The sequence below is a fragment of the Anser anser genome (assembly GCF_964211835.1).
Source record: "Anser anser genome assembly, chromosome: 12".
NCBI classification, from domain to species: Eukaryota; Metazoa; Chordata; class Aves; order Anseriformes; family Anatidae; genus Anser; species Anser anser.
In genome coordinates, this window is record NC_139733.1 from 17,701,728 (window position 1) to 17,713,677 (window position 11,950).

At 48.1% G+C, this 11,950-nt stretch overlaps 1 protein-coding gene across 6 annotated transcripts in view; it reads left to right on the forward strand.

Annotated features, from left to right (window-relative positions):
- The window catches only part of SLC25A26 (solute carrier family 25 member 26), an 89,444-nt gene that overhangs the window by 73,566 nt on the left and 3,928 nt on the right, over nt 1-11,950 (forward strand). For 5 of the 6 annotated variants that reach the window (XM_083795192.1, XM_083795191.1, XM_083795190.1 and 2 more), the window contains 2 exons: nt 7,265-7,329; nt 8,765-8,838. In XM_083795192.1, coding sequence (XP_083651318.1) covers nt 7,265-7,329; nt 8,765-8,838 — 139 coding nt within the window. Of the gene's footprint in view, nt 1-895; nt 1,020-7,264; nt 7,330-8,764; nt 8,839-11,950 lie in introns of those variants that run through there. The other variant, XR_014571336.1, reaches the window with a different exon arrangement.

Genomic DNA, 11,950 nt, shown 5'->3' on the forward strand with positions numbered 1-11,950 from the left:
ATGGATAGCCAGAGCTTCTCCCCAAGGAACTAAAATACATTTTGAGATTCCAAACCAGTAACAGAATATGTGGAAAAAATAAATCCTGCTTAAACAGAAATTATAACATTTCTTGAAATAGAGATTATCAAAAGCAAAGCTTGTTCTTTGATGACTTGTAAAATCAGAGCCATTACATCGTATGTAATTTTTAAAAATAAGCTCTGTTAGGGGAATTGAAGTATTAATAGCAACAGGATTCCAGCAGAGACTGAGGCTTCATTTTGATAGGCACTGTAACGACACAACAGAGAGAGGATTCGTGGCTCTAACTGCACTCAGTTCAGTAGATCAGTCATGCAAGCAGCCTGGGAATGGTTTAGGTAGGGTTGATTCTGCTTTGGGGCAAAGAGGATATTTTAGATGATATGTTGTGTGTCCAGCTGTGTTTTCTATGTTTATGTGATATGAAGGGAGTTTTTGTTCTGCTTAAAATTTGGTCTCCTTTTGGATTTTACACTGCCTTAGTCAAATCAGTGCAAGCAAAATCAGAGCAATTGAGTTGAAGCAGATCGTTCATTTCTGTTTGGAAACAAAACAAGCCATCGGGCTAAAAATGCTTTAAAATGCAATCTGTATGTCTGCAGGTGTGATAGGAGATCATTAATTTAGTTCTGCTGATTTCTTTACAGTCAGATTGATACAAAAACTGTGTTCAGGCACGTTCAGAGAGCTGGAGAGGTTATCTGATTTACCCAAGGCCCTGTGGAGTAATTTCCTGAAGTCCAATTTGGTGCCTCAGTTGGAAACCTAGCCCGGTGCCTCTGTTTCCTCCTGTGTATGTCTTGATTCTGACCAGTTGTGCTTGAACTTGCTGCTGTTTGATGGATGGTGGTAGCGTCTGCTCGCTTTCCAGCAGGAATATTGCAGAGGGAGCTTCCAGAGGCACAGTCGTGCACGAGCATTCGCTGCCCTTGGGGAGCCCTAACGCTGGGTGCTCAAGGAGACCCCAGGTCCTGAAGTAGCCCGGAGACTTCCAGGTTCGTGCTCAGGTGGGCCAGTTCAGCCCTGACTTTGTAGGCTCAATTCCCAAAGCAGGAATCTGTGCAGACCTGCAGTCCTGTTTTGTAGCTCGTGATGTAGCTGGAGATGATATATTCTGTGGGTTATCCTTCCAGCTTCGCTTCCTCCAGCCTGGTTTTCCTTCTTTGTTCTCTCTTTCCCCATTCTTTCCTTTTCACCAGGAGCATTTTAAACTTCCTCTCCGATGTGTCCTTTGAGGGCCTGCTTCAAAGCTGAGGAGATTAAACATTTTCTGGACCAGAACCTTACCTTTTGGTCTCTGTTCCCTCCCTCTGCAGACACACAACAGGCAGGACCTCTGTTGATCTAACCCAGCTCTGTCTCTGTCCTGTTGTACTGAAAATATTCAGCTCCATTGCTGAACGTTGGAGGTGGAAAAGTAATTTCCTGCTTTCTGAGGAATGGTTTCCACAGTTAAAAACAATTAACTGCCTACCTGTAGCTTCAGATGAGGGAAGCAAAACCAGACCAAGCTCTTCATCCCTTTTTTTCCACCCCAAAACAAAAATCAAAATGCCAGCAGTACCCTGTGAAGAAAACAGGCTGTGTGTGTGCATCTGAATGATTTAAAATCATCACGTTATAAACCTCAGACGGAGAAGATTATCCAAAAAAACAACTTTTAAACACAGAGATGCTATCAAATGCCACCATGGTAGCAGCGGGATGGAGAAACCACACAGACATGCTTTTCTCCTGTGCTCTTTGCTTGAATTCAATACTTTCTAAAAATATGTTAGAGGTCCTGAGGGGCAGGGTAATAAGCTGAAACAAACTGAAAGAGAAGTCCTGTTTGGCTTCCCTTTAGGGCTCTCGCACACATACATGTATGTGTCTGTGTGTGTTGGTTAGTTCCTAGCTAAATCATAATTGATTATTTGGCGAGGACAGAACAAAGAGTAACAATATATTGAATTCCATCCCCAGTGCCTGCGAAATAACAGCGATTTCAGCCAAAGTGCTGCGAGAGGCCTGACTCCTCCTCGTTGAGCACACATGTGTCAGATGTATGCATGTGATCCGTGGGCTTTTTATAGAAACCTAATAGGCGTGAGCATAAATATCAGAGATTTGGAACCCTCTCTGTCTCGTCTGTTAATAATTTAATCCCTGGAGGCCTTGTCCAGCTTTATCATTGTCTCTGGTGTCTTAACTGGAGGAGATGTTTGGAGCAGTCAGGGAGAGAAGGAGATATCTGAGCAGTGGGGAGGAACCCAAGGGTAGATCTGTGGTATATTTTAAGCCTGAGGTTTCCTTTAAACCAGAACTTGCCTCGTGTCTGAGCTGGTTGGGTACCGGCCCAGATTTGGGCCCAGGATTTGGCAGGCTGGAGGCAGGTGAGGGAAGCATGGCCCCACAGGCCAGCTTGTGGCTGCTCTCGATTCTCAAACCATCCTGGGGCTCACGTTGCCTGGCTGGACCACTGCACCCCGGCCCTGCACCGTGCCAGGGCAGGCTGTCCCAAAAGGGGCCTCTGGGTGAGTTTCCAGTGCCCTCCACATTGCTGGGCTGGTGACGAGGAAATTCCTTGGGTATTGCCCTTTGTTGGGAAAGCAGAGCACTGCCCTGCAGCAGCCAGGCAGCTCCTGCTTGTCAAAGCACCCCAGTGTCCGTTTAATGCGGTTGGAAAGTGCCCCTGGTAAAGACACCTCCTTTTTCTCCCCAGTGTTAAAAAAAAAAAAGTGTGGCTTGATGTTAATAATTTATGCCCTGTGGTGAAAAAGTCACAGGGAATGGAGGTGCAAGCCTAGTGCATAATAAAGCACTAATGGGAGCTTTTTGCACATTAACAGGGAGGGCTTCCCATCACTTTTGTTCTCATCTAATTGGCTCTGACAAGATCACAGCCGTGTCTAAAAGCCTCTTTATAGCTCTGGATAAATTTTTGAGCAGTTCTCAAGGTTTCCCTTTCGTGCCTTCTTGGATGGTGCTTCTCAGCCCGAGCTGGTTAAACCCCTGGAGGAGCAGTGCTTTGCCTCCTGGTACCTCTGCTCAGCCCCGGAGAGGTTTTTCTTGGGTCGCTTTGCTCTGCCCTTGGCAGGTGTCATTGCTGCAGGAGTAAAGGACCTGGAACAGCTCTTAAAATCAACCTAATGTCGATACAGTGCAACTTCAAATAAAAAACGGTTGATTGAAGAGTTCTGAAAAAAAAAAATCAGAAAAGTCTTGAAAAAAGTTCTGAAAAAGTTAATTAGGAAGTCAGTCAATATAAGAAGATGTTGTGAGGGGTGGTGAGTAGTTTGTGTTAGACCAATGCTATGCAGTTTTTCCATGAGAATTTGGGATTTAATCCTAAATCAGCAGTGAAGACAGGCAATAATACAACTCAACCGGCATTTTTTTTTCTTCTCCCAAGGTGGGCTGATTCAAACAAATACATTTTAATTCTCAGACACAAGTTCCTACCTCTTGAGACAAGCCTGGCCTCCAGGACAGGGCTGGTGTTCAGAGGAGGGTGCTGGGGTCCAGCGAGGCGACAGAAACCTGTGAGGCCTGGCCAGAAGGGTTCCTTGGTCCCTTCAGAAAGGGTGAGGAAAAATTGAAATGATACCGAAAAAAAAGATACAGGAGCTGAAGAATAACTTGTCTTCCTCCCTTCATAGGATCTTACTTGCGGAGTGTCCCAAGGAACCAGTGGTGCATTTCCCTGTGGTAGCAGGAAATTCAGCAGGCAGCCACCTTACTGTTAGGACCTCGGGTTATTTTTTGTTCTCAAGTGAAGTATTTCATTCTGTTCTGATGCTTCTCAATTTTGATTTGCATATGACAGCTAAAAAGGAAATGCCAACAAGAACCTAGGGGAATATCTTAGTCTTCAAGGCTCCTTGTTCTTATGGCCAAATAAAGGTAAATTGCTGTCTTTGCTTGGCACAGCACAGCGGCTGTCTGTCTCTAGCACTTCCATCAAGAACTGGTCAGTGGGAAAGTGTGACTAGCAGGGGGATTTTCTGTTTAACACCCTGCACTTGGTAAATTTGGGGCTGTTCAGCTGACGTGTGAATATACAGCATCCATTGTAACTTCTTGGGAGACAGGTGATGAATTTTCCAGTAGTATGAAGTTTTATTTTCCCAACAGAGGAGTTTGTCACTCTGCTAGAAGTATTAACAAGCCAAGAGCCTTTTCCCATGTGCAAATCCATCTTTATGCCTACTTGCTGAGCCCAAGCCACCGACAGATCCTTCTAGGGCAGGGGATAAAAGGAGCCTTCTCCGCGAGCGAGCAGGTGAGTCAGTCTGCCCGTCTGGGCACGGGCTGCCTCTGGACGTGCCTTCTGTCAGCTCTGCAGAGGCAGAATGGTTAGGAGCATAAGGGTGGATGTGTTTGGACTGTTCCTGTCCCTCTGATACTTTGATACCTGTTTTTTTCCGCTTGTTGAGCGGACTCCAGCCTTGTGTGGCAACTCTTGGAGAATCTGGTGACAGCAGGAATAGACTAAATCAGTAAGAGAGCATGCAAATGTCTTTCGGCCTTTACTGCGTATTGGACAGGCCAGTGCACAGTGCTGCTATTTTGATTGAGTAGGCTCTGGCTGTACTCGTTTGTATTTGTTTTATTAGTTTGATGACTGGAGGCAGTCAGATTGTAGGTTCCATTACCCACCTAGAGCAGAAGGGACGGCACAGTACCCCGCTGGCAGTGCGGCCTGTCCTGGGATATCCATGCAGTAGTGTTGAAGATGTCACTATAAAATTACGTTGGACGTTTAGGGTTAAGGCTGGAGCAAATTCATTTTTCAGACTCATTGCCTGCAATGAAATGTCATTCCCAACAAACGCTAGCTTTAATCTGGTGTTTTTGTCAGGCATATGCAAACTTGCATTTAATTTAGCTGCTATCCTGCTGCTTGTTGTGCTTATGAAGCGTTTTATTGTTGCTGTTGTCTTTCTAAATTGATTGGTAGATCTGTACCAAATACTTCCCAGTGATGGAAAAAGAAACATAGAAATGTTAATAACAAAAGAGTCTGAGAGATCCAGATGTTAGCTGGGGAAAAATGAAAACCAACCAGGCTTGATTAAGGCGTTGGGCTACGAGTGTTGGGGAACGTCGTATCCGCAGGAATTGTTGGTTCTAATCACTCTGTCAATGAAGATCAAAGCTTCTGCCAATGAGAGACCTTTCGGAATGAGTGCCTAAAAAAATTAATGGGGTCTGATAAGGGAAATAAGCTGTCACCTCCACAGCTGAGCGATGCTTTGAGATCTCTGCCCGATACAGGCCCAACAGCCGCGTGGTTCACTGCGGGCGAAGGAAGGACGTCTCCATCCAAACTTGTAAATCCACTCTTTTCCATGGAGGTTATTTTTACTACTCTAAAAATACTTTGCTGACATGAGTACCAAGTTCCTAACCCGATCGTTCTCTCAAAGCCTTTGGGTCATTTAGTCAAAAACTGGCTCACAATGAAAAGATTCGTGACCTTAAGGAAGGTCCAAGAACGGGCTGGAGTTTACTGTAACTTGCTCATAGTTTCTGCTTTGGTTTCTTAAATACAACCCATTTTTCTGCCTTTTCATGAGGTATCACTGCTAGAAAGCTTCCGGCAGGGTGAAGCTGATGGGCTGACCTTATGGGAGCCGAAGCTGCTGCTCCAAGCTGGGTTTGGGTGGTTCAGGAACTTCCCTGCTCCTCTTGTTTGAGATCCAAGGGATTGCACATCTGCCTCACTGTGTGCCCTGAGCTGTCATGGGACATTCCTCAATTAACTGTCAGAAGTCATCCCGGGGTGCCAGCTGGCCTCTCCCCGTCTGACATAAAGCAGGGTTTTCCTGTGTTACAGCCAAGGTGACAGAGAGAGACGCAGGCAGAATCACCAGCCGGTGGGGAAGAGAGATTTTTTTTCATTGCTTGACAGATGTTAGAAGAAATGCTTTCCCCCTTCCCATCCCAAGAAAAGAAGGATCAATTTTTCTACATTCCGTGGAACTTGGATCAAAACAACAGATTATTTTTAGCTTATTCCCTGGGTACACTGTAGGCTTCAGCCCTTGGAATCACTTTGTTCCCTGCTGCAGCAGATACAGGGTTTATCCAAGCTCCGAAGAAAAAAAATAGGAGGGAACAAGCGAGACAAATTTCAGAACGAGTCTCTCTTTCTTTTCTTCCCTCCTTTCGTCCCTTTTCTCTCTTTGCTTACCACTGTGCTGTTCCAGCATTTGAAGTTTCCTTCTCTTTGGCTCTGCCACAACATGAATTACTTGCTTAGGATATTGTGAAGAGAGGAGGGAGAGCTCAGAGTTAATTTTAGGATGGTGAAATAAGGCAAAGGGAATAAGAGCCTGGGAGAAAAACCAGCAAAGCTGGTCCCTAGGTAGCATGAGAGGCCAGGCTGTACCCACAGGGTTAAAATACGGAGAAATAGACACACACATTTGTGGGTGAGACATGCACATGGATAAGCTTAAGATTTCTGGCTTTTGGAAAGAAAGCCACAGCTGAGCTGGCTGCTCTGAGTGAAAGTAATGAGCTCCAAGGGTGACGTTTGGGAGTGATTAGAGAGAATAAAAACGCCTGTGAGGAGAAGATGGCACTTGTGGCACCAGCCTCCTGACAGCTCCTGAGATCTGTGGGCAGACTCACGTTGTTGTTTTCCAAAATGGAGCTGGTCTTCAGTTGGAGATGAGCTCCGTCCAGAGCTCTGCCTCGTCTCGTTTTCCTTGAGACGGAATCCCAGGTCTAACAGCTGCTGGTCAGACCCGGTCTGTCTGCTGCCTGCGGCCAGCGATGCCCTGCACCATGTGTGCTTCAGATGCAGAGCATCTTCCTCGCTTGCTCTTTCTGAAATTTGAACGGTCAGGCTTTAATTCTCAAGGCAGAGCGCAGCAGGATGGGCTTACTTTCCCTTCTCTGTTAGGGGGTTCTTCCTTTCAGCCTTGTCTGTAGTTGGCGAAAGTGGAGCCTGTTATGGTTAAGGCCTTCCCATGTTTATGTACAGAGTCCAAAACAAGAGGACACTCATCTCGGTGGGGTTGTTTGAAAGTACAATTAATTAAAACTGTTTTCCTTAGGTCAACGCACAGGAATAAAACACCCTGTGTACAGACCTTCAACAAACGTACCTGGACTCTGCCGCGAGGAAATGTGCCATAGGCGTTAATAACGCAGCAGTGTTGACCACAGCCATGGGAATTATAGGTAGGGTGTCGTCCGTATTCAGCCAACAGTGTCTCACTTGTGTTTGATGTTTTGGTTTGCTCAGGTGGATTCGCAGCTGCCGTCACCACGCCTCTTGATGTAGCGAAGACAAGAATTATGTTGGCAAAGGTAAGAGTGGAGAAGACCAGCAGACGTGCCAGGGGAATGGTCATAGCAGAAAGAAACCAGCACCTATTAATAATGACTTCAGCTCTTGTCCTTCAAGACAGGATCAGATGCGAGCAGGTACCACACACAGAATTAATGAAACTGTGTTCCTTTCCTTGAATTGCTCTTCTGCTCCCTTCCCAAAGGAGCTCTCTGAGAAGGGCCTGCACTTGTGCTGGACTTGAGGCTTCCAGGGTCTTACGCAATGACACCCAAAGTTAAACATCCCACCAGGAATTTGTTCCTGTGTTGTTTTGATAATGGTTTTGTGTGTGTGTGTGTGGTTTTTGAGGACAGCTCGGCACTAGATTTTCTGTCCGAAAACTTCAAACCACAGAGATCGTGGTGGCTTAGTTCTGCCAACCAAGGCAGAAGGAAAGTTGCTTGTAAGATTAATATGTTTAGTAAGCAGTTAAATTGCTAGTAAATCTACTATCCCCATCATTCTTACTGACCCAGAGCAGAGCCAAGCAGCCACGCAGCTAAAAGCCCTCAGTAGGTAGATGTTCCTGAAGTCCTTCCCTGCCCTGAAAAGAGAGGTGGTGTTGGCAGGGGTCAGGCATCGTGGGGTTTCTGAGGATGGTTTTTACCCTATGGCTCACATCTTTCAGTAAAGGGATGTTTATTCTCGATGACACGTACCTCCTCAGCTGAGTCACACACAGCTGCGCGCACTGCGGTGTGTTGTGACTCTCGTGTTGCTGTACCTGGTGCAGCTTCTTTGCCTCTGGGCAGCATTGGTGATAAAATTCTAAGAACTGGGTTTCGTTTATGTCTGCTGCTGTCCTCAGCAACCAGGTCAGCACTGGCAGGGGAATGATGGTGCCTTGAGATGTTCCGAGACCATTCCAGCAGCATCTATTATTAGTCATCGCACGCTAACTAGATCACACATGTAATGTAATTGCCCTGGTGTTTGTCCTGGTTTTCACACAAGGTAATTTCCCCATGCAAAACACCACTCATGTTTTTTAACCATTACTTCTAATTTATATTTTTTAAGTTAATGCCAGGCTGCTAATATTTGAGTTTGAAGTCAGTCGAGTAGCAAAGTCACTTGTTGGTGCTTTTAGAGTGCATTTCTATTAACATCTTAGTCCAGAGCCAGCTGCTGGACATAAAGCAGAGTGTAGTGCAGAGGAGACTGGAGCCCCAGTTCTGTAATTAACCCGCTCTGTGGCCTTGGAGTGATTATTTTGTTCTTCTGTGCCTACTTTTCCCTTTCTGCCCTTTGCCTCATTGCTGGAGACAGTGAGCTTTTGCCTGTGCCAGGAGACAAGGACCGTTAGGACCCCTGTAACTGCTGTAAGGTGGCACTAAGCAGGGACACAAAGCTCGGTAAATAACCAAACCTCTCTGGCAACAATTTTCAGACTCTGTTTTTTTTTTGGTGCAGGCTGGTTCCGCCACGGCTCGCGGGAATGTTCTGGCCGCCCTCGGAGGCATCTGGAGGACACAAGGACTGTCGGGGTAAGGCCATGCTGATGAAGCACATCTCAGGGCTCGTATCGCTGCCTGTGGGGAGGGGAGGGAGAGGACGGGGCGGTCTGCTTGTATTTAAATGATGTCACACAGGAAAGATTTTTAATTGCTGTACGCAGGGCCAGGGAGCACCTCTCAGGTAGGCACAAGCTGTCCTGGGTCAGACTGAAGGTCTGTCCGGTCTGGTATCCTCTCTTAAGCACTGGCTGGGAGCAGTGTCCATGGAGGAGCACAGAAATGGTGTTATTTTTTATATTCCCCTGGTACAATCTCTAAGGTTAGCTCCAGACTTCTGAGGCAAAGGCGGCTTTGTGTTTAATTACCTGTGATGGACTTACCTCCATGAACACGTGTGTTTGTGTACAGCAGTGTGGGGCTGTGCACCGGGAGCACCCCCGGCCTGGCCTCACCGGGCAGTAGCTCAGCACCAGAAGTGCCTCCAGTGCAGGGACAGGGGGTGCAGGAAGGCTGGAGACAGCTCGTTCAGCTTGAGCTCAAAGAATCAATCCGAGCAGCTCCAGAGCAGCTCTCCAGCTGCTTTCCTGCTGTCTCTGGCGTGTAGAAATGTTGTTCTGGGTTTCTTCTGACCGGTACGGGAAGTCGGGGGTGATGCTGATCCAGTCTCTTACCTGCCTCACTTTACTTACTTCTGAGAATGAGAACCGCTCTCCTGACCTTGGAGCAGTGTCGTGAAAAAAAAAAATCCTTTGCAAGTGTTTGTAGAACATTTTGAGAGCTTTTGAAGAAGGTGTCACTGGCTTATAAATTATTATTAGGTTTTACAGGCACCTGCTTCGTTTCTGGTACCCTGCCCTCTTTGAGTGCAAGTCAGGGTGCCTGTTGGCCTCTCGTAGCGAGCACACACAACGTGACATCTTAACCAGCGCCGGCTCCTCCAGTCCGTGGGGTACGGCCTGTGCTTCTTTTGGTGGGGCCCGTGTCCCACCTGCCCTGCGGCTGGAAGAGAAATGAAGGGTTTTTGGAACCTTTCCTCGAGGCTTTTCACTGTAATTTTTATAGGCTTTTAATCCTCTTGATGTGGCCGATGCTTTCGGGGTGCTGCCGTGACATTTGTAAACTGCTGCTGGAAGCAGCCTGTACAGTCTGGCGTGGTGGGAGATGGCTTTCTCTTACCATCTGATCTCTGCTCCCACGACTAATAAAAGTTCGGTCCTCTTTCTGCACATGTGGGAAATAATTCAAAACAAATTGCAGGAAGTTCTGGACACTTAGTGCAGGAAGCCGTCCAGCTGCGTGCCCCCAGCAGCCAGCGCGGAGAGCCGTGCTCTCGGGTTCGCTCCTCGAGGTGCCCCATCTGCGGACGACTTTCAGGTCCTCCGCTGCTCGGCGGGCTCCGGGGCTTGGTTTCAGAGGGCCTGGGAGAGGCGAGGCCGCTTGTGCTACTGATGGAAGTCGAGCACTGAAGGGCATAAACAGGCAGGGGGTTGGCTGGGGAAGCAAAGAGCAGAAAATAAGAATGTATGTTTGGGTTCGTTTCAGGGTGTTTCAGCAGTGCCCTTTTCTAAACAGCCCCAAATTAAACTCTGCCTAAAGATAGTACCCGGGGACTGGGACCAAAGGGAACGCAACTCAATTGAAATCAAAACAATAAGTGATCTGGAGAAGAAGGAAAATGTAAAGTAGGCCAAGCTGCGTCAGCTACAAGGAAAAGGAAGAAAGTCTTGGGAAAAATAAACGCTGAGACTGCCATGCCTGCTGCCAATTATAAATCTATTAATCAAAAACAATAAAAATGTCAGGCTTTTTTGGCTAGTTGCAACACGAATTGATTTACGGCTTCTCTAATAAATCTTGTATTTGAAGAGGAGGAATTCTAGGGGCAGAAAGATGCATTGCTTATTGCCACCTTATTAAAACCAGAGCGCAGGCTCGGCTTCCTGTTTTGCACCTAGTAAATCCCTCTGCTTCACGCCGAGAGACCTGACGGCCCTCTCCGTGCCGGGAGAGTCTGCAGGAGGAGACAGAGCAGGGATGAGGTGAACGGGTCCGTGTGCCTCGTCACTCTCACCAGCAGGGTGATCGAGCCCTTCACACCAACGCAGGTTTACATCTTTTCCGACTGCTTTTTGTGCAAGGAGCTGGTGGCGTTTGAAAGCCATGGAGGAAGCTTCCCAGCTCGGTGAGAAAGCCAAGTGTCATTTGACCGGTGGGAAAGGATTGTGGAGCTGTGCCCCACAGAGGAGTTTCCGATGGGGCCAGCAGGAAAAAAAAAAAAAAAAAAAAAAAAGAATAAAATTCATCAGGTGATGGGGCAGGTGTGGCCCGGAGGGGTCCGCTTTGGGTCGGGCCTGCCACAGAGCTCGGCTCTCCAGGTTCAGCCCTGGCCGTTCAGCGGGGGGCTGCGGGGGGCAGGACTCGTGGGGGCAGGTGAGGAAATGGAGCAGGGCTGAGCAGGGCCAGGGATCCCGGGGGTGATGGTGAGCAGTGGATGCTGCCAGGGCTGCAGCTCCCGGGTAACTCAGTTATCTGCCCCTGGTTGTGTAATAGCTGGGGCTTGAATGCGCAGCTCTGGCAGTGAAAGACCGCCGCTGCTCCTGTGATGGGGCCGCCTGATTCAGCAGCAGAGGGATGCTGCGTGTTGTGAGCGCAGGGCTGCACCGGAGGATCTACCCCATCAGCGCTCTGTCCATACATGCCTTGTACAAATTACTCTGGTTTAAAGCTGTCATTATGGTAATAGACCCAATTGCTGTCTAGTAAAGCCATAAAATGTTTCCATCTGCCCGGGTGCTCCAGGCTCCTTAGCAAAGCTCATTACAGCAGAAAGCAGAGTTACTGCAGACAGAGCTCGCCGTGAGTAGCGGCGCAGAGAGAGCTGCTGAGCACCCTGGGTGCTCGGGGCACGCTTCTTCTCCCAGGGCATGGCACGAGGGCACGGCACGAGGTAGGCAGGAGCGGTGGAGGCTTGGCGGCAGAGCCCAGGGCAGCGGCATCCCCGTGCAGCTCAGCCGGAGCTCGCTGCGCGAGGCCTCCCGCAGCGCGGGCGCTCGGTCGGCAGAGGAAGCCAAATAGGTTCGAGCCTAATGTTTAATCCTTGCTTGCAATGAAGGAAGCCTGTAATCCTCGGGGAGGATGCGCT